The sequence below is a fragment of the Salvelinus sp. IW2-2015 genome, linkage group LG14 (genome assembly GCF_002910315.2).
Source record: "Salvelinus sp. IW2-2015 linkage group LG14, ASM291031v2, whole genome shotgun sequence".
NCBI lineage: Eukaryota > Metazoa > Chordata > Actinopteri > Salmoniformes > Salmonidae > Salvelinus > Salvelinus sp. IW2-2015.
The window spans coordinates 16961648-16984134 of NC_036854.1; the positions used below are offsets into that span (position 1 = coordinate 16961648).

Genomic DNA, 22487 nt, shown 5'->3' on the forward strand with positions numbered 1-22487 from the left:
AAGTTTTGGTTTGTTTCATAACCATCATTTACAGTGGCGATTTTAGCATCTAAATCTTGGTGGGTCCAAACAATTTTTTTGGGGGGGGGGGATGCATGCCAGCAATGCCACTACACAACACAACACTAAACAATGCATTAATTGCACTTTAATGGGGAAAAAGGTGCCCACAAACTGTTAGGGCCTACATAAAGCTGTCCCAACAGCAGAGTCCCAACAGCAGTSCCAACACCTTACCACTGCTACACCTGGCTATCAGCAGAGCCTTGTCTGGCAGCGAAACAGTTCATTCAGCCTCATTTACTGCTGACATGGCTGACTTGCTTAAACAAATGTGGTTTCTACTGACAATTGAGATGTACAAACTATGGCATAAGGGGACGACAAGAGACAATCCTTAATTTCGATTAAGAGATTAATGAGCGAGCTAGGACAGACGTAGTCAATATAACCATTTGTTCAGCACTTTTGAAATGTACAGCGATAGAATTCAGAACATGGGCCGTTCTTACAGTATTCTCCCTGTACACCAAGTCAGAACCATAGGATAAATAAAGGGGGATATAAGCAGACAATGAAAGCTCTTACAATATTCAATGATTACATTTCTCTAAAACAGGCAATAGGCTACATGTGCACCATCAATTCAGAACAGTAGACTAAATTATGAGGGAGGAAAGGGACCAAATGATTATGGTGAGGCACATGCAATACTAAAAGCTTACTACACAACATACACTTAGTATTACTTTCTTGGCTACAGTATACATATCTCCCTGGCATATTACATCATCTATGCAGCAGCATACAATCAATTTTTTAGACTCACCTTGTTGTGCTGTGCTCACTTGAACAGGAAGGTGGCACGGCGGTCCTTCTTGGGGCTCTAGAAAGAGGCCCGAAATCCCTCTTCTAGGCCATCTCTATCTCGGGTCACACACAAACATCTTGTCTATAGAATGCCAGCTTTTAGAATTTTAGCACCAAGTCATTGTCAGCTCAAGCTATCCCTAGCAAAACCCATTTCCTTAATCAGATGCCCAGACTAACTGCAGGAAGCTAGAGTGGACACCATAAAAACTCAGCATTAGCAGGCCAGTCTTACTCTTAGTTAAGTATATACCCGTTTACTATTATTAATATCAAACAAATCAGGTAAGTATATCATTTTTCCCTGACACTTGTCTAGCTTGTTAGCTAAGATTTTGAAAGTATGATGTTGACATGATCAGTCCAATCAAAGCTACGATAGATATAACGTGATTTGACATCATTGTATCTGTGGCCAATAACCTTGAGCATTCTTGGATGGGCACTTCTAATGCAAGTCTATGGCAGCACCCAAGGGGCTTGCATTTTCGAGCTCTACCTATAGATTTTGCACTGACGTAGTGTCCCCATGAGTGACAGAACACTGAGCCAATCACGGTGCAACTAGAGAACATTACCAACCCCGACGCACCGTATTTTCCGCTGGCTGCCCCACCACCACAGAAAGCACTGAGCTAGCCTGAAACACCTGCATTTTGGAGCTGCATTATTCAAGAAAGCAAAAAAGAGACCATGTTTGTATGCGGCTTTATTAACTCAGCTATTTTTTTGTACATTGTTTGCAAACTGATATGTGATATGTATTAATGCCAAAATAACATGCAAAACAGGCAAACACTATTATTTTTTATTATTATTATTCGCCCCACCATTATTTGCCCCACCTTTTCTGAATGACGCGTCGCCACTGATTGTGTGTGTGCCATTCAGAGAGTGAATGGAAAAGACAAAATATTTAAGTCACTTTTGAATGGGGTACTGTAGTAGGTGCCAGGCACACCAGTTTGTGTCAAGAACTGCAAYGCTGCTGGGCTTTTCACGCTCAACAGTTTCCTGTGTGTATCAAGAATTGGTCACCACTCAACGGACATCCAGCCAACTTGACACAACTGTGGGAAGCATTGGAGTCAACTCTTTTGCTTTTGACACCTTGTAGTCCATGCCCCGACGAATTGAGGATGTTCTGAGGGCAATCCCCCTTCTCCGACACACGTGTAAATATTGTACTGTAAATTGTTGAGTGCCTTCCTGTATTTATACTTATGCAACAATTGTTTTATAAATATATATATTMTTTTTTACATTTTTTTACCCCCCTTTTCTCCCCAATTTCGATCTTGTCTCATCGCTGCAACTCCCCAACGCGCTCGGGAGGCGAAGGTCGAGTCATGCGTCCTCCGCCAAACTGCTCTTCTTACCACCCGCCCGCTTAACTCGGAAGCCAGCCGCACCATGTGTATCCTTTGCATATGACACAATGAACATGAACTTGCTAGGCTTCCTCAGTCTATTAGGCAGTGTGTGGATGGCAGAGATTATTTACCCAGGTGTGCATCCATAAGCCCCTGATAAGATCTGGTGCTGTCATCGCTAGGCTAATGGCGAATGTCCCATCATATTTAGATAAAACACCCTGCTTGATTCATGGCTATTTTGTCTCTCTCTTGTGCCATATCATGGGCAATCTGCAAGATGATCAAGTGTTTGCTGACTGGAACAAATATTAAAATACCACAAAGGTGTGCGTGTGTGCATTATAAAGGCCCTCTCTATGTACCTTGAAACACGGCATATGCAGGCATGTCACCTATTAGATCCTGCCAACAAAAAATCCCTCTAGTATAAACCTGTGCCAGCGTGCCTTGTTTAGATGACGTATCTGCCTAGGAATCATGCAGTCACGACACTGTTCTACAGAACTAAGCTCGTCTCCCCTGGATATCTGGATTAAGTTGTTTCCACTTGACAGCCTCTGCTTTAGCAGTGGCTGCCCAGTCTCTTAACTTGCTATAGTAGTGGGGAGCAGAGCCCAGTACATCCAAGAAACAGCATGTAGCGATAATGGAACTGAATTAGGGGGGTTGACGCAGCAGCAGTAGCTACCCTGGGGAGGTTGTGAATGTGCAGCACTGCTCATCTGGTGGTGTACCAGACAGACATCATCCTGTCGATGGTACGCTTTGCTTTACTGAGCACAGACTCAGCACAGAGCCAGCATGGCACAGCCGGTCCTCAAACCTTCCAGGCTACAGAGCTGGAGAGGAGAGGGTGTATGGGCTAGTTAGATGTAAAGACAGCAGACTCTCCTCTTTGGGGAGTGGGTTGGGAGGCACATCTGTTGGGGGAGCCAGCTGCTCCAGAGCCCTCTCTCTTAGCAGGTGTTTCTGTCTGATGTGGCCCAGGTTCCCCCATGAGGTAGAGAGGCAGCCAGAGGCACATGCCCCCCCCCCCCATTTTTTTTTTATATATATCACAGGCCTTCTTCTATTAGCGTAACTACAAAGGTAAATCAGGCCTTCATACCTAATCTAGTTAGTTGTCTGTTTATAACGATGCAGGGTATCTAGTTAAAATACATCAAGGGAAAGCATGGTTGATGCGAATGCAGGTGGCTGTAGTTTGCCGAGATTTGTAAATGCAAACAGCCGTCTTTAATTGGAGGTGTGGTGCTCTCCTGTGCCTCGTTTGTAAATGACATCTCAGTCCCCTGTGGGATAGGCTAAGTCACAGGAATAGAACGAGACAATCCTTTGTCTTACCTCAGATGTGCGACGACTCTCAGTCGAGGGACGAGCGTCCGTAGGGGTGACGCCACCTCTCGGATAACAATGAGAGAGATTGTGTTTGAATGTTGTGTGTGATATCTACCGTTTACATCGATAGACGAAATCAGAATGTGTGCACGTCTCTTTATAATATTGTGCACATAAGGTGAATTTCATCAGGGTCTGGGATCTATAGTCATTCATATTACATCTTCAGAAGGCGTGGGGAGATAAACAATGCAGAGATGGAGTGTAAATGCCACACTATACTGACTTTGCCTTGAGGGGAGAAGGCATAAACCTTGGTATCTCTCKCCCGCTCTGTCTCTAGGCTGTGAGTTTATTGCATCGGAGTTCTGTCTTATTTGTTGCTTCAAGGTCGCACCATAGTCAGCAGTAAAGCAGATATTGTCTTTTGAGTTCAGTGCAGTGATGCTGCTTATTATTTCATCCCACTGCTTCATTCCTTCCCTCATGTCTGGCCTTCATATGGAATATTCTAAAGGGATAGAATACACTCAGGGGAACTTCTACCAATTAGTGCCTTTATTATTGGTTAACTCTCATAATAGCTTTGCACACATGTATTGTGCAATATTTTCCCATTATTCTTTTATTCAAGCTCTGTCAAGGCAATTTTCAAGTCTTGCCATAGATTTTTAAGCAGGTTTAATCTAACCTGTAACTTTGCCACTAAGGAATATTCACTGTCTTCTTGGTAAGCAACTCCAGTGTAGATTTGGCTTTGTGTCGTAGGTTATTGTCATGACTTGACTTTAACATTAATCTGAAGACTTATTTATCTAATTAACTAACTATGTTTAATTGTTACCCGATTAACTTAATCATGTAACAATTAACTCATTAGGATCTGGGGCACCACGAGAGCCATTTCCCTAATTAAACTCTAAAAAGGTCTTTACCTATCACATCTATAAACAGTCAACTTATTAATAATAACCTCTTATCATATCATCATTCTGAACAGTCGTAACCTCCTTGCAAAAACCAGAGCCTTACTTATGATTCAGTACTATACACATTTGTTTATTTTTTACTAGCTAATTAAATGGGAACACAGGATAAACATACACACTCTGCACCGGTTATTGACTGGAGACGTAATACGCTGAAAACAGGTCCCTAGCGGAATGACAACATTGATGCTTGTGAAAGAAGAGATGGAGAGGGAGAGAGAGGGACAGAGACACTTAACATTGGTACATTCAGAAACTCCTCTCACTTAGAGTAACCATATACTTTGCACACAAAGCACTGCCCGCTTTGAGTAAGAAATCATGAATCTATTCGCCGGGGGTCTCTCGGTGAACAGGGCAGCCTTGGAAAGGGGGTTGGGCCTTTTCGGGCACGCTTGTAAGGCTCTGATTGTCTGAAATGGTTCCAACAAGTCTTCTATTGTTCTTCTTTGTAGTTGTCTGGTATCCGGTGACTTGTCGTAAAATCCTGAACAGAACTACAGAGTTGACTTTCCTTTCATTCACTCTTGAAAAGGCTTCTTTGAAGATAGGCTAGCCAGACGTATCGATGGTTTGAGCAGAGTAACAGGATGGCCCTATTTAAATTCACTTTTGAAGAAACTTTACTTAGGACAGCTAATCAGCCGTACCAGTGATTGTCCAGGTGAGTTTATCATCTCCACCTCGTGTTGAGATTCAAAGTTCAAACTTAAACGTGAAGCTTCAGCTTCACATCTTTCTGGTCTGGTATGTTCATTTCTTAACCCATAATTTATACAGTTTGCAGGAAAGGGGCTGTTCCGGCAGGCTGACACGCTCTCTGACCTCACTCAGGGACAGTGCCTACTCACTGTGCAAAGTTATAAAAAACAAGCATCTCTTATAGCTTCTCAAATCACATCCCTCTTAACAAAAACACTTTCATAATTTTTCTTATTACATGCACTACGCATAGTATGGAAACTTCATACATGTAGTGGGTATACTTTCCAAGTTACATTATTTACTTTATAAAAATGTTTATTTCATCACAAAATAACAAACAAAATGACATTAGTGTTCTATAAATCGCCTCTGACCATTCCCCAAGTTCTATGTTAGAAATATTGTTCCAGTATTCACTTTTGAACGTGTTAAGAGTTTCAGCGGGAAAAGGTTTGTTTTGGAATATTTTTATTCAGTATATTTACTATTCTTCTTTTCACTCTTGTCATTTAAGTCATTATTGTGGAGTCACTATAATGTTGTTGATTCATCCTCAGTGTTCTGCCATCACAGCCATTGAACTCTGTAGCTGTTTTMWWWWAAAACAATGACCTCATGGTGACATCCTTAAGCAATTTCCTTGCTGTCCTGCAGTTCAGTTCAGAAGGACGACTGCATCTTTGATGTCTGGGTAGTTTAATACATCATCCACAGCATAATTATTAACTTGACCATGCTTAAATATATATTCAATGTCTGATTTGGTATTGCTACCAATCTACCAATTACTGCCCTGTGAGACTTCCGAAAAGCTCCCTGCTCTTTGTAGTTGAATCTGTGCTTGAAATGCAATACTTGACTGAGGGACCTTACAGATGTTGTATGTATGGGGGACAGAGGAAGGGGTAGTCATTCAAAAGTATTGTCAACACCTATTATTTCACACAGAGTGAGTCCATGTAACTTATTATGTGATTTGTTTAGCCATAGTTTACTTCTGAACTAATTTAGGCGTGCCTAAACAAAGGGGGTGACTACTTATGCAACAATGGTTTTAAGTAAAATGATACAAATGACTTTGGTCATGATGAACGCCCCTCAAATGATACAAATACAACAGCCTGAGCCCACTGGACTTGAAACAACGATACAGATGGAACCACGTGCCATGTGATGTATTATCTGCAACACACTATTACAGCTGATTGTGAAATAGACACAAATTACTTATTCGAAATTCGTGACAGGCACACCAAAAAAATTCACTTTTTGTGTGTATTACATGATCTTCTTTCTTCATAAAGCATTCATGTACATTACACAAATTCCTATTTGTTATGGCTAACATTAGCTAGGCTAGCTAGGTGGCCAACGTTAGCTAGGCTAGGGGATAAGGTTAGGGTTAGGTAACATGCTAGCTAAGTAGTTCAATTAAGGTTAGGGTTAACGTTAGGGGTTAGGTTAAAGGGTTAGGGGAAGGGTTGGCTAACATGCTAAGTAGTTGCAAAGTTGCTAAAGCTGTCCGTGATGAAATTCAAACACGCAACCTTTGGATTGCTAGATGTTCACATTATATGCCCAGCCCTCCTCCCCAACCAACCTCCCTCCTATTGTTTCTGTCTTAAGTAACCTACCATAACCCATTCAAAGGCACTTAAATATTTTGTCTTGCCCATTCACCCTCTGAATGGCACACATACACAATGGCACACATACACTCAGCTGTCTCGAGGCTTAAAAATCCTTCTTTAACCAATCTCCTACCCTTCATCTACACTGATTTGAAATGGATTTAACAAGTGACATCAATAAGGGATCATCGCGTTCACCTAGACATTCTGTCATGGAAAGAGCAGGTGTTCCTATTGTTTTGTACACTGTGTATAATTCTGATATTAGCTTTCCGTTGTGTGCCTTAGGTCTTTACAGTATGTTGACAAATCAGCAACAGACAGATTATTTTGATCTGTAAATCATAACATCCCAGTGTTTATGGTTTCTCTGGTGTCTCTTTCCCCCGTAGGACACGTTCTCTCGCTGCTGTGTCCATCACACGCAGCTGGAGTGTGAGGAGCGGGATCCTCTCAAGGACACGAACAGCACTTTTTAAGTTGACTTTGATGTTGAGATAAGCACCCTGACAGAATGCAGCACGGAGTAGACATACAGTATATGGTCTTTCACTGTCAGTGCTGTGTGGGGCGTCTGAGCTGACACACTGGATGGGGTGTGTGTGTGAGAGAGAGGGGGCGTGTCTACTCTGTGTACAGTGAGGGGTGGCGGCTGGGCTGGCTGCAGCCAGGGGCAGACTGAGGCATGCAGACACGCCGGTGCCAGAGGAGAGTTTAGGACAAAGGCACTGCAGCGTGCTGGTGATAAATAAAGTAGGTGTAATGTCACAAAATTGACAAATGGCTAAGAGGGGCTGATGGAAGGACGGGATGGAGGTTGGCTACAGACAGAACAGCAGAATCATTCCCCGGTGCATAAGAATACAGATCAATACGGATAATATTAATTATAATTATAATAAACCCCCCCCTCAATCTCTTCCATCCCTCCACGTTGTCCTCAAATGACATTACTGGGCATTACGGGGAACAATGGCGGGGAACAGCGCCTCAGTCTGTCTCCATTAAACTTCATTGGGATTTTTTAATTAACAAATCGACACTTAGAAATGTGAGAGAATGCAATAAAGTTTTTACATGAATGTGTACCGAATCAGATGAAGAGGATTTGTCACGATCGTTGTTAGGTGAAAGAGAGGACCAAGGCGCAGCGTGATATAAATACATCTTCACTTTATTTGAAGATGAAAACAAACACGAACACTAACACAAACTAAACAAAACAACAAACGACCGTGAAGCTACAAAACGAAAGTGCAGACACAAGCTACTAACGTCAAAACATAGACAATTACCCTCAACCTACCTAATGCCTATGGCTGCCTTAAATATGGCTCCCAATCAGAGACAACGATAGACAGCTGTCTCTGATTGAGAACCAATCCAGGCAACCATAGACTTACATAAACACCTACACTGAACACAACCCCATGAACTCTACAAAACCCCCTATACAATACAAACACCCTAGACTAGACAAAAACACACAAACTTCTCCCATGTCACACCCTGACCTAAAATAATAAAGAAAACAAAGATAAACTAAGCCATGGCGTGACAGTACCCCCCCCCCCCAAAGGTGCGGACTCCGGCCGCAAAACCTGACACAGAAGGGGAGGGTCCGGGTGGCCTTCTTACGGCGGCGGCTCGGGTGCGGGACGTGGCCCCCACTTCACCATAGTCACTACCCGCTTTGGTGGCGCCTCTGGAGCGGCGACCCTTTCAGCGAGTCCCGGACTGAAGACCATCCTAGAGGGCGCACTGGACGGAGGCAGCTCCGGACGGAGGGGCAGCTCCGGACGGAGGGGCAGCTCCGGACTGAGGGGCAGCTCCGGACTGAGGGCAGCTCCGGACGAGGGCAGCTCCGGACTGAGGGGCAGCTCCGGACTGAGGCAGCTCCGGACTGAGGGCAGCTCCGGACTGAGGGGCAGCTCCGGACTGAAGGGCGGATGGCTGGCGGGCGGCTCTGGCTGCTCCTGACTGGCGGGCGGCTCTGGCTGCTCCTGACTGGCGGGCGGCTCTGGCTGCTCCTGACTGGCGGCGGGCTCTGGCTGCTCCTGACTGGCGGGCGGCTCTGGCTGCTCCTGACTGGCGGCGGCTCTGGCTGCTCCTGACTGCGGGCGGCTCTGGCTGATCCTGACTGGCGGCGGCTCTGGCTGCTCCTGACTGCGGGGCGTCTGGCTGCTCCTGACTGGCGGGCGGCTCTGGCGGCTTCCTGACTGGCGGGCGGCTCTGGCGGCTCCTGACTGGCGGGCGGCTCTGGCGGCTCCTGACTGAAACGGGCGGCTCTGGCGGCTCCTGACTGACGGGCGGCTCCTGACTGACGGACGGCTCTGAAGGCTCAGGACAGACGGGCTGCTTTGAAGGCTCAGGACAGACGGGCAGCTCAGACGGTGCTGGGCAGACGGGCAGCGCAGGTGGCGCTTGGCAGACGGACAGCTCAGACAGCGTTGGGCAGACGGACAGCTCAGACGGCGTTGGGCAGACGGCAGACTCTGGCCGGCTGAGGCGCACAGTAAGCCTGGTGCATGGTGCCGGAACTGGTGGTACCGGGCTAAGGACACGCACCTCAAGGCTAGTGCGGGGACCAGCAACAGGGCGCACAGGACTCTGGAGACGCACAGGAGGCTTGGTGCGTGGTGTCGGGAACTGGTGGTACTGGGCTGGAGACACGCACCACAGGGCGAGTGGTAGTTACTCGGCTGCTCGGCACATCGTCAGCAGTAGTGCCACAAATAAATGGCGGGAGGTAAATCACCCAACTCAATGGAATCGCCCCAAATGTAAGTGGGGTCTAATACATTTGGGGTCTAATATTCAGCTGTCACATTACATGAGCGTAACTCAAGATGGGACATGATTCAGAATATAATATACCAATTTGCTGCATGCCTCATGGGCGCGAACAATGACTTGTTTGAGGAAAAATGTGCCTACTGGAAATAGTTCCCCAGATCACTTCTCTGTGTGGACCATTACCATTTCTTAATGTTCCGCTCCATCCCATAGACATTCTGTTCCCCCATTTAATTCTGTTGAGTAAGAAGGCTGTGGAAATAAGAGAGTAGTTAGTCATAGGCTATATATTAACAAATGGATGATTTGAAGTGGAGAAAATGGTATTGGTCTGACATGTTTTGGATCTGGGACAATGTGTCTCTCTAGACAGTTCCTATGGCTTCCATGTGATGTGACACTCCACAGCTGCTGACTACCGCTGCCACTGTTGGTCAGAAGAGGCTGGTGGGAGGAGCTATAGGAGGACGGGCTCAATGGAACGGCTGGAATGGAATCAATGGAACGGATTCAAACCCGTTGTTTCCAGGTAGTAGTAACCAGCCTGGTCAAAGGTAGTGCACTATACAGGGAATAGGGTGGCATTTGGGACAGAACCAGCAGCTTTGTGGTCCTGCTCTGTGGGGCTCTTGGGGGGGGGGCAGGACCAGAGAGTGGTTGAGAGGAGACGCCGGCTTGTCTAACAACGGCCAATCAGGTGTTCTACTATGAGCTCACGGACAGCCACGGAAGTCCACTGAGACCAACTGCAGTACTGATCTATTTCTGGCACACCACCACAGGGCGATGTTCTGAGAATTAGAACAGCAGCGTAGCAGAGTACACATCATGAGCAGAACACAGCGGGCACCTTAATAAGTCAACAAGATTATACGTAGTATCCATGTCTATAAGCACATGCTACAGTAACGAATATGAGGGCTTTTTCGTTCGTAGGATGCAATAGGCTATATGGAAATGGGTGTTATTATCAAGCCTTTGGATAGCAAACATTTACTCGGTTCAAATGTGCTTGGGGAAATATCATGTAAGCTTCTCCATGCTATTTACAATTGTAGAGGACAAATTGTGGTAATAACATATAATAGGCTTCATTTACAGCCTGACGGTGTGGTATGTTCAGAACTCATGTCAGTCAAAATAAATGTGAGAAACAAATAGCCTGCTCTCCAGCTTTTTGCATAAACATTCAAGAGGTAAGATGCGCCGAGACAGTTAAGGTCAGGAGCAGAGATGAGAGGAAGTGGAAAAATGACTGAATAAAAGGTTATTTAACGGAGAACTGAAACATCAGAGTGCATTATTATGGATATCCATGCTTTGATGTAAAGTCTGACAGATTACTTTCACAAAGACTAGACTGCCCTGCATTAATGTCAATGCCTTGTGTTGTCTGGTAAACTGCATATTGACTCGGCGTTAGAGCAAGACTTTTTGCTAAAAGTCAAATTGAGAAACTTAAAACCATTTATTTTTTCTTGCCATAAACTTGCTTCCAGAATCTAGTAAAACTCTCCAGGTGAAAGTGATTCCTTCTCAAACTTTCTATTGATGCTGCTGTTTATGTATAGACAATTCCAATTTACTCTCGAAGGACCTGCCTGCTTACAAAGGCATCGGACATATGTCAGTCTTTGTTTCCCTCTGTCACTGGTACCTGTACTCTCTCTACACGCCGATTGTTCAAACTTTAACTCTTTGTCTGCCAAGTCCTTCAAAAATAATATCTCTGAGGCTCATCTTGGTTTATTTAGGTCACATTGTGTGAGTCTTCTACTCGATTGGCTTGAGACTATTGAGCTCCTAATTTAGCTTATGAAGGCTATAGGCTATATATAATAATAAAATGTTATATATAATAATAAAATGTTGACTGTTTATGCTGATGCGGTGGGGGCTTCATAGAAAAAACACCATATGGCCTCTTGATGACCTAAATGTAAATGTAACATGCCTTGATAAGCGCAAACACGATTCTGTAGCTTTTCACAAATGGCCGAGTCAAGAATACTTGTCTGAAAGGCAATTTACTATACATTACCCTAATCTGAAACTAATTTGACCAGAAGTCTCTCAGACATCTTTTCAGTGCTAAAATGAGTCTGGGTTCATGTGAAAAAGGCAATTAATTCAGACATGATAAGCTCAGTGTTGATTCAACAGCCAGGGCGATTAGAAGGAATTAAAATATGTCAGTATTTAGTAAGAGTACCAGAGATGGGAGTAGTAGAGATATGTTTCCCATCTACATAGAGTCAAATGTACGTTCAACTTTGCTGCCTCTTACCAGGGAAGACGTAGTAGTCGGGAGAGAAGGGACGTCCTTAATTCTAAGGGAGTACATTAAATGTACTCTAAAAGTAGAGGTCGGGACTTTTAAAAACAGTACATTGATTTGGACCGAGTCTACTTCAGCATTGTAAGTACCCGGCATTGTTCTGCCAATGACACCCTGTATAAATCAAAGAGCCATCGAAATGAAAGCACTCTAGGAGATCTGTGAATTGCTCCCTAGCCTCACAGAGATACCGCCTTTAATGAAAAACATTTCATTTCCAAATGGGAATCCACAAACAAGGGGACTGGACTGGCCCTCTGGCTAAATGGGTTTATTCTCCTGTATTGTTAGACTGCTAAAATTCCAATTGCTTGGCTAGTATCCATTTAGAGGCCAGGGAAAGGCAATATTACTTATTTTCTAGTTACAGCAAGAGTCAAAGGCCCACTCCGCATGCCTGTTATATGTTATATTATCTTCCTTGTATTGTATTAGGGATGATATCAGCCATATACTAATAGGTTTTGGTGTCTTGGATCTCTCGGTTCACGGGGCCAGGGGAAATATTCAAGGCTGTGGATGGGGTAAGTTAGTGGTTATTCTTTAGGGAGAAACTGGGCTTCCATTTGCTGATCTTAACAGTAGTTGCAAATACTTTCTATTGTAAAGCCTACCTACAAACAGAAGCATGATGCAGTCCTGCAAAACTGCATCTCTCTCTCTCTAGATTCAAATGACAATAGCCTGCCCACCTTTGAAAAGCAGTGTTCTACTACTCCCTCATATAACTTGTGTTTAACGACACGTCCGACAACCAATGACGGCCACTAGTATGCTTAACCTGGGCCAGAATGAAAGAAGTGAACTGATGAGGGAAAAATACTCCAGTCATGTCAGTGAGTAGATTGATGTCGTTCTTATATAATGAAACACTGCCCCCTCTTGGTTTAACAGAGGAACAGGTTTTTGTTTTCCTTCATTGAAGGTCAAACGAATGATGTACTTGATGAAGATAGGGTATTTTTCTTTTGTATGCTAATCACAACAAGGGAAACGTCCTGAGACAGATTAGGTTATTGATGATCTCACACAATTAGCATCAACAGTAAGATCTCTGGTGATTGGCTGTTCAGTGCTTGTCATGGAAGCTCTACACTAGACTGGACAGAGAAAGGGAAAGGGGGATACCTACTAGTCAGTTGTACAACTGAATGCATTCAACTGAACTGTGTCTTCCGCATTTAACCCAACTCCTCTAAAGACCAGAGAGACACCTTAATTACATTTCTTTCCTTTCTGAAATAAAAACCACACACGTTGTAATTACTTGGAATTGTTCTAGGGGATTGAGGTCAGGTTGTTCTGTTTCCTTTGATCATTATTGTTTTGTTCAAATGCAGCAGCTTGATACGGAGATGCTTTATTTTCATACAACATGATTTTCTTATATTTGATTTATTTTTGTACTTTCCCCCCCCTTTTCTCCCCAATCGGTAGTTACAGTCTTGTCCCATCGCTGCAACTCCCGTGCGTCCTCCGAAACTGCCAAGCCGCACTGCTTCTTGACACACTGCTCGCTTAACCCGGAACACCAATGTGTCGGAGGAAACACAGTACAACTGGTGACCGAGGTCAGCGTGCATGCGCAGAAATTGACCATAACCACAATGAAAATATATCACATTGGGCCCCACCACCACAGGCCACACCAACCCTGCGCAATTGCTGTAACCACACACCTCCAAAACCGAATCGACCCATTCAAAGCTTTAAATAACTCTACCTTTGCAGGCTTGCAACTCTCTTGTAATCCAATATTTACTGTACGATATTTACTGACAGTGAGCTGTGAAAATACAACACTGCAGACATGCATGCAACATTCTGCATACAGTGGAATTCACTATTTAATGCAAGACTGAAACCCTCTATAAGAAATGTGCTAAAGGACATCTTTTACAGTCTAAATGTCATTTTAATGGTCAAATTCTTGAACGGAAAATTCTCTTAACACTAATGAATAACTTAAAATAAATATAACTTAAATATACATTAACCTCTTCAATTAAAATAAATGAGCATTATCATCTATAGAATGATATGACAAACAAAATAATAAAATCCGTAGCAGATTTTTGAACTAAGTATACATACCAACTAGACAATAAGCAGCTGTAAAAGTGGAAATGGAAAACAACATGGAAGTGAAAAGGCCCAATGGCTGTCTCTTATACACATCTAGATGTGTATAAGAGACAGATCCAATATCCATAGCCATGTCATTTAACAGTTATCACTGGCCCTTGCTCAGCCTTACTCACCAAGAGCCCAGTGCCGATCCTTCTCGCTAGCAAAGCTGTCTCTTATACACATCTAGATGTGTATAAGAGACAGCTAGACAATAAGCAGCTGTTAAATGTAAAATGTAAATGTAAAACAAAATGGAAATAAAAAGGCCTGATGGTGGCGCTAGAGGAAAGGTCAAGAGGTCACCAAATCAATAGACTTCTTCCACTTGGGGTCTTGATTGTGCATAACAAATTTTATGGCAATCCAGCCATTACCTGTCTCTTATACACATCTAGATGTGTATAAGAGACAGGGATAAGAGCGTCTGCTAAATGACTTAAATGTAAAATGTAAATGTAAAACAAAATGGAAATAAAAAGGCCTGRTGGTGGCGCTAGAGGAAAGGTCAAGAGGTCACCAAATCAATAGACTTCTTCCACTTGGGGTCTTGATTGTGCATAACAAATTTTATGGCAATCCAGCCATTACTTTGCGATATATCTTGTTCTCAGTCTGTTCTCAGTCTTGTTGTCAGCCTGTGGGAATCATGTGTGTAGTGATCCAATATCCATAGCCATGTCATTTAACAGTTATCACTGGCCCTTGCTCAGCCTTACTCACCAAGAGCCCAGTGCCGATCCTTCTCGCTAGCAAAGTCACTGATCAAGTCTTTGAAGTCCAGCTTTCTAGCTAACTGACTTTCAATGGACAACATGGCAAGACTACAAAGTCTGTCCTGGGACATAGTGGACCTCAAATATTTTTTTTAATCAGTTTTAGCTTACTGAAAGCTCGCTCACTACCAGCAACAGTCACAGGCAGTGTGCAAAATATACATAAAGCAATGCACACTTCTCCAAAAATGCTTTGCAGCAGCATCTTACAAATTGCATTCAGGAGACAAGTTAGGGGGAAAGTGTCAGCATATACAGTGTTCAGGTGTCTTACTTCATTTTGAAACTCAGGTGTAAGATCTCTGGAATACTTCATGATCAGTGGTTGGCACACAGAAGGGACTTTATCCTCACTAATCTGCCCAACCTTCAGAACAGAAGAAAATGATTCTACAATTTTTGCAGTGGTGTGGAACCTAGTGTCCAATTCACTTATGATGTTGTCCATAGCAGTAAAAACACTGTTCCAAAACACCATTGCTGCACTGTCCTGAGCTGTCTCCTCTTGAGAGATCTCATCATAGAATCTCTTCCTTTTCCTCTGGCGGCTGTGTTCCTTGCTAAATTGAGGTGCAACATCCATTTGCGTAGCAATCAGTGTTGCCTCAGAGAGGAGATACTCCCATCCATCTCTAAGAGACTGTTGGGCCTGGCACCAGACAGGGGCAGGGACAACTGATTTAGTATGAATAGCTTGCTAAAAGTTTGCCTGCATTGATTAAATGTCAGCTAAAATAGGAGCGAAATGTAAACACTCAGAATTTTCTGTGAATATATTAAGTAACTAATGTTAGGGGAGCAAAAGTTGCCTATTTCACTATGGACTAAGCTAACAGGTTCATTTCCACCACTCATGGACTACACCCACCTACTTTAATGAAAAATTGGGTGACATACCGCCATTTCTTTTCTCTCTCCTGTCTTTCTTTTCTTTCTTTTCGTTTTTGGAAGCCAGATTTTTCTTTAGGAAGCTGAGATATGATGCTCCACCGGCACTCCTCACACGCAATTCACTGCTAGCAAGTACCGCTCTCGCCTGGTTTGTGGGCAGGACTGAACCATTTCATGTAAATAGAGGGGGGGTTGGGCAATACAGAGGCTCTCTGGATGTTTACTTTTTGCCAAAAACGAGAAAAGAAAAAGAAACCGTTAGTTTTATTAGTACTTTGTATATAAAATATTATATTAATGATGATAGGTTAATAATTTAACCTGTACCTAATGTTCTAATACATGTTTAGGGCCCCTGTCAGTCACAGGCCCTTAAAACCTTGGCAGTATGAATTTGGCAGTGTTACGCACGCCTCTGAGAAGAGGGAACGCAACTCCCTGCTACAACTCAACTCTCTGTGAAGTGCAAGAGGTATGGACTGTAGGTGCGAGAAAGGACGACAAAGGCAGAATTTACCGTTTACTATGATTTATTTCCTACACGGTAATATGGGGAAAAGGGGCTGGACGGAACCAAAGCAAAGAAAGTAAATATCAAAGCTCCCCCTCTCCTATCTAACCTGCCTACCCACCTAACTTAGCACCACCTGGTGCCCTAACCAAAATACAGGGGGTGGTCCGCCCAGGTCTTACCTAGTGTGCCCAGACAGTAAATATACTACGGGTATATGTATGCCCGCGGGCTTCTTGCCTAAGCACTCCCTAGGTGCCTTCCCCTTCCCCCCTGGGAACAAATGAAACAGAATAATTACTAACAATTTCACAAACACTCAGAAACACAGGACATCAATGAGGCTCTGTCTGACTGAGCAACAAACTCACAGAATATACCAACTGCTTTTGGAGTTGTACCGGAGCCAGCGTCTAGCTCCAGTTGTCGGATCCTCACCTCCTTGTCGGCTTCTATTTTCCTAATTTCAAGATCAAAATGCATCTGTCTCTCCTTATCTTTTTGCTCCATTTCTAACCGGGCCAGCCTCACCTTCAGCCTAGCGGTCCCGTCTGAACGACCTGAAGCAGAAGATAAAGGATCGAATCGAGGCAATGTAAAGGGGGTACGAGCAACCCCTTCCTCCGCCCTGTCCTCCGACATGGCATCGGATAGTCTACCCGTCTCCTCTCCTTGCAATGAGAGAATTCGTTCTCTCATTAATCCATCCCTGACTAGCACCAAAAGCTCAGCCTTTGTCGTCCTTTCTCGCACCTACAGTCCATACCTCTTGCACTTCACAGAGAGTTGAGTTGTAGCAGGGAGTTGCGTTCCCTCTTCTCAGAGGCGTGCGTAACAGGCAGTATGTCCAACCGGCCTCACAACCGCAGACCACGTGTATGCCGTCATGTGGGCCAGCGGTTTGCTGATGTCAACAATGTGAACAGAGTGCCCCATGGTGGCAGTGGGGTTATGGTATGGGCAGGCATAAACTATGGACAACGAACACAATTGCATTTTGTATACATTCATGAGGCACCGACTCGTGTATTCTAGACTGTGGGTTTTCCTTTGCAAAAGGCTACATACAGCACCTCAGAAACTTTATGATTGAATTGGAGCCACAGTAATCTAGAGACCAAATCATAATCTAGGCCCTATCTAATTAATATATATTCCTTAATTAACAGCTGAAGGCTTGTCTGGGACCAAACTATGCCGTCATCCTTTTTGTGAGAATAAAAGGTGTCTGGTGGAAGAATTCTGTATTCTGCATGTACACTGACTCAATGAAAATGATACCATTATAAAAGATTAAACAGTTTTCAAAAAAAGAAAGAAAATGATACCATGATGAGGCTCTCACCAAGTGGGTCTGCCTGTCATACATTTGATCAAATCCGATCCGAGTTAGCTGGCAGAAACACAATGAAATAAATAAAGGGTGGGTATGACTGAGGAAGGCAGACGTCTGCTCTAATGACAATGCAGCACTTTACAGGATCCTGTGAGGGTGGCTTAATCACTTGTAAGGCTTGATTGAGTGTATGTTAATAAACATTAGACTGCCAGTGATTAGTGGTTTATGTGCTCTGCTCTCCCGTCCCCAGGCTGAAGACGCAGTCCTGAAGATTGATGGAGGGCCATGCTATTCAAACAGCAGGCGTTGCTGAGACAGAAGCTCTTTGTGCTGGGCAGCCTTGCTATCGGGAGTCTCCTCTATCTAGTGGCCAGGGTTGGGAGCTTGGATAGGTATGTCGGTTGGTGTCCATAGTAGCTAACACATTTCGCTTTCGGTCTGAAAGCAAGGCCTGTTGAATGTTAAGTACAGAATGTCTCTTTCTGTGTTTTCCCCTTCTCCAGGCTGCAGCCTATTTGCCCCATAGAGAGCAGACTGGGCCCTCCTCACCTGCCGGAGCAGATCCCTCTCCGGACYCTGCAGTATAAGCGTGGTCTGCTCCACGAGCTCCGCAAGGGCAATGCCACCAAAGAGCAGATCCGCCTGCACAACCTGGTGCAGCAGCTGCCCCGGGCCATCATTATCGGGGTGCGCAAGGGGGGCACGCGCGCCCTGCTGGAGATGCTCAACCTGCACCCGGCGGTGGTCAAGGCCTCGCAGGAGATCCACTTCTTTGACAACGAMCAGAACTACGCCCGGGGCATCGACTGGTACCGGGAGAAGATGCCCTTCTCYTTCCYSCAYCAGATCACCATTGAGAAGAGCCCCGCCTACTTCATCACAGARGAGGTCCCCGAACGCATCTTCAAGATGAACTCCTCCATCAAGCTGYTGATYATYGTGCGYGAGCCCACCACCAGAGCTGTGTCCGACTACACACAGGTGCTGGAGGGCAAGGAGCGCAAGAACAAGACCTACCACAAGTTTGAGAAGCTGGCCATCGACGGAAACACGTGTGAGGTGAACACAAAGTATAAGGCAGTACGGACCAGCATTTACACCAAGCACTTGGAGCGCTGGCTGAAGTACTTCCCAGTGGAACAATTCCACATTGTGGACGGGGACCGTCTGATCACGGACCCGTTGCCGGAGCTGCAGCTCGTCGAGCGCTTCCTCAACCTCCCGTCCAGGATCAGCCACTATAATCTGTACTTCAATGCCACCAGGGGATTCTACTGCCTGCGATTTAACATTGTCTTCAACAAGTGCCTGGCAGGCAGCAAGGGGCGCATCCACCCTGAGGTGGACCCTTCGGTCGTGGCCAAACTGAGGAAGTTCTTTCACCCCTTCAATCAGAAGTTTTATCAGATCACTGGCAGGACATTCAACTGGCCCTGAGAAACGAAGGGAAGGTCTATATAAATGTGTTAACTGAAGTTGTTCTGTTGACATTTTCAAGATGTCAACCTCAAAAATATTAAAGGATATTAAAAAGCACTTTGATTGAATTTAACACCTATGAGAATGACAATGTGACCAAATATGTAACGGAATCAATGTATGTTTGTTTGTAAATATGTAAGGGGTGGAGGAAAAATGGTTTGTGAGTTACAAAACAATTCAGTTTAATGCGCCTGATCTTCATGTGTAATAGTTCACCTGTTTGACACTTTTCCCCATTTATAAACTMAAAATTTTGCCATCTCTCACAGGTTGACATTTATTGGGATGAGTCTTGTCCTTGAGGCAGAACTGAACGATTTCCGCTAGATGAGCCAGTTGCAAAGTCAAAATTCGCTATATTGTAAAAAAATATTTCTTTAAGATTAGGGTTGGCAGTATGGTTAGGGTTAAGGTTAGGTTTAAAATCTGATTGTATGGCTTTGTGGCTGTGCCAGCTAGTGACCACTCTGCAGAGCTGCCTCCAGAACAAGTTTCATGACAAAAAAAAGACTGCTCATCTCTCAGCCAATATTGAATGCAGGGTACACTCTCAAATGTGAGATAGACATGAGATTATTTTAAGAACGATGTGGCTTTTAAAAGAAGACTTGTCAGTCAACGACACACACATTTTACCGATTTGAAAGCGTTCATGAACCTATACGTGTGACAATGTTTCATATTAAAAGAACCTTGACGAAGACGTAAGCCCACATGTTCTTACAGTTTTGAATGTGATAGTCATGCATTTATTTCCCTCTCATTTAGATGTTGTTTTATATGTGCAATGAACATATTTTTTTATGTATGTATTCCAGTATCATTCTTAAAACATTATTCCAGTATCATTCTTTAAACCTTTATTTGTTTCTGTTGTTTTTATGTTTATTCATGTTCTCCATTATCATGAAGCGCTTATATCTGTAATATAACTCAGAAATCTAGGAGATTCCCAAGAGGGAATAGGAGCATAGCATTTCTCACTAAATTCTGACTCAGATAAAAATGTGGTCTTGTATGTCAAGCATTTAAATGTTGCGTAAGGGATTTGAGTGGCAACTTTGTCCCTGTCCCCCTCCCCAGTATTGAAATTGATTGTCATTGCCCTTGGCCAAAAGCCATTGTAAAAAGTTATTTGTTAGTTACTGTCAAACCATCTAATGCTTATTCTACTACAATTACCAGATTTGTTTTATGTGCAAATAGCCACACTGTATCATAAGTGTATTGTTCTGTAACAAAAAAAAGGATTTCATTAAAATAACATTTAAACGTGTCAACTGAGTCTTTTTTTCTGTTTTGTCTCGTAATTTATCTTGGGGTTTAAAGACACTTCCTTGATGCTTTCATTTTCAGTAAGTACTGGGTCATTCTATTGAGTCTGTCATTTGAATTAAATCACAATTGGAAACATATTTCCTGGTACCTTCATTAATTACCCACAGCTCAGAAAATACATATTTCCATGTCTTATTATTAGAGGGTCAATATAAAATAAAAGGTGGTATTCTCTGATCTGTTGCACTACAGGAACAGCTGCTCAGTCACAGACTAGCTGCTGAGATGGTTCAATGTCTAATTTCCATACCTTGAGTGCTAACTTGTTTTGACTGTATTTGAGTCAGGCTGTGTGGAGAGTCTAGTCTAAGTAAATAATGACACCTGCTGTGCAGTTGAATGTGATGTGAATCTTATAGGAATGCAGTGGCAATAGACTCAATGCCCTGTCTCTCACAAAAGTCTGAGCAGGTTGTTCATCCTCAGTGCAATAACGAAGAGGCTTATAATTTGGAGAGACACTTAGTCCACTTAGTCTGCCGATCTTCAGCCTTTTTGGGGATGGTTTTCCATGACATGCCACGGTCCTTCATCTCCTCATCTCCTCCATGGTTCATGAGCAAGTTTCATTTGGAGAGACAACAGTGATAAATGACTAGTCTCTTCTCAACGCCTCTGTAAGAAGAGAGACTAGAAAATAATCTGGTTGGGCAATGACAGCCGGGTGAGTTTAATAATCATTTAGTGACTGGAGGAATGTGATGTGACAAATGCTAGCCTACTTTATCAACTTAATACACAGCATAGACTAGCATCAACAAACATTAAATTAAGTGCAGGAAACAAAAAACATTCAAAGGCTCTATTTTCTGTAATATATTATCATTGCCAGATTGTTCAGTGTAAAGATGATCTGCATCACATGGTTTAGAGGCCCAAGACTCTTATATGAGTTTTATACACATCCGCAAGGTCAAGCAAGAAGGAAAACGTCTATATTATATGCCTAGCTACATGGAGAGAAAGACTAGGGTTTAGCATAATGATTACCGATTTATCAACTAAATACAGAATGAGCAGCAACATAGTTTTCAATGAGGGGATTCGATTAATGCCCCTGGTGAACCGGGTTAACGTTGGTTGCATTCGTTTTGGAAACGAGCTGCCTCCCGGGCGTGAGCCAGGTGGCCCATTTTGGCCGACGGCGAATTTAGGTCAAAACAGGTGATGTACAGTAGGTTAAAAACGCAGATTAATGAGTAGGATTCTGTGTTATTGCATGCACAAGTGATTGCTTTTGATAAAATAGGTGTTTATTGGCTTCCCAAATGAAAACTAGTTAGAACATTCTAAGATATTTTATAGAAAAGAGATGCATGTTTCTGAACGATGCATCATGCTGCTTTGTTGACAACTTGATCGAGTGGCGCAGATTACTGTTTGATTTGACAAGGGCGCTCCTCCTTCACCGCTTTTGCCTGTTCATGTCAAGGGCATTACGGTTTGCCTGACAACATCACGTGCAGCATTTACGGTGACACGGCCTCTGCAGAAGTCACGGCATTCATACTTCTACCACTTTGCGGAAGCAGCGCAGAGCTGTTGTGAAGGAAGTTGTCAAGGAAGTGAGTTTGTGTTTATCAGTAGTGGTGCGTAGTTACATTTATTGGGGAAACTGCAGAATAAATTCAATTACACCTTTGTGTATAGGCTTTGTTCAATCACACCTTTGTTCACACCTTTGTTTTATCACAAAAACGATAGCAACCAATGCCCAGTGAAGTCCACAAAGCATATTGCATGTACAGTAACAGACAGTTATATGACCTACAGCATGGTCAAGCAAGTTAATGTTTCCGACATTTTCAGACAACTAAACATCTATGGATTTGACACCACAGAGTCACCACAAGTCGCAAAAAAAAACAAGAGTTGCCTCCATTATTCCAGCACAATTTCAAACTCGACATTTCAACATCATCAAATTACCTCTGCTTAGTCTAATACAGTGACAACTAAAAGATACCAAAAACAATTTAG

At 43.5% G+C, this 22487-nt stretch overlaps 1 protein-coding gene across 4 annotated transcripts in view; it reads left to right on the forward strand.

The window, feature by feature from the left end:
* The window catches only part of LOC111973482 (heparan sulfate glucosamine 3-O-sulfotransferase 5), a 68376-nt gene extending 47931 nt beyond the window's left edge, over nucleotides 1–20445 (forward strand). For all 4 annotated transcript variants that reach the window (XM_070446559.1, XM_070446560.1, XM_024000868.2 and 1 more), the window contains 2 exons: nucleotides 17938–18079; nucleotides 18191–20445. In XM_070446559.1, coding sequence (XP_070302660.1) covers nucleotides 17973–18079; nucleotides 18191–19124 — 1041 coding nt within the window. In that variant the 5' untranslated portion in view covers nucleotides 17938–17972 and the 3' untranslated portion in view covers nucleotides 19125–20445. The remainder of the gene's footprint in view (nucleotides 1–17937; nucleotides 18080–18190) is intronic.
* Nucleotides 20446–22487: the final 2042 nt, after the last annotated feature.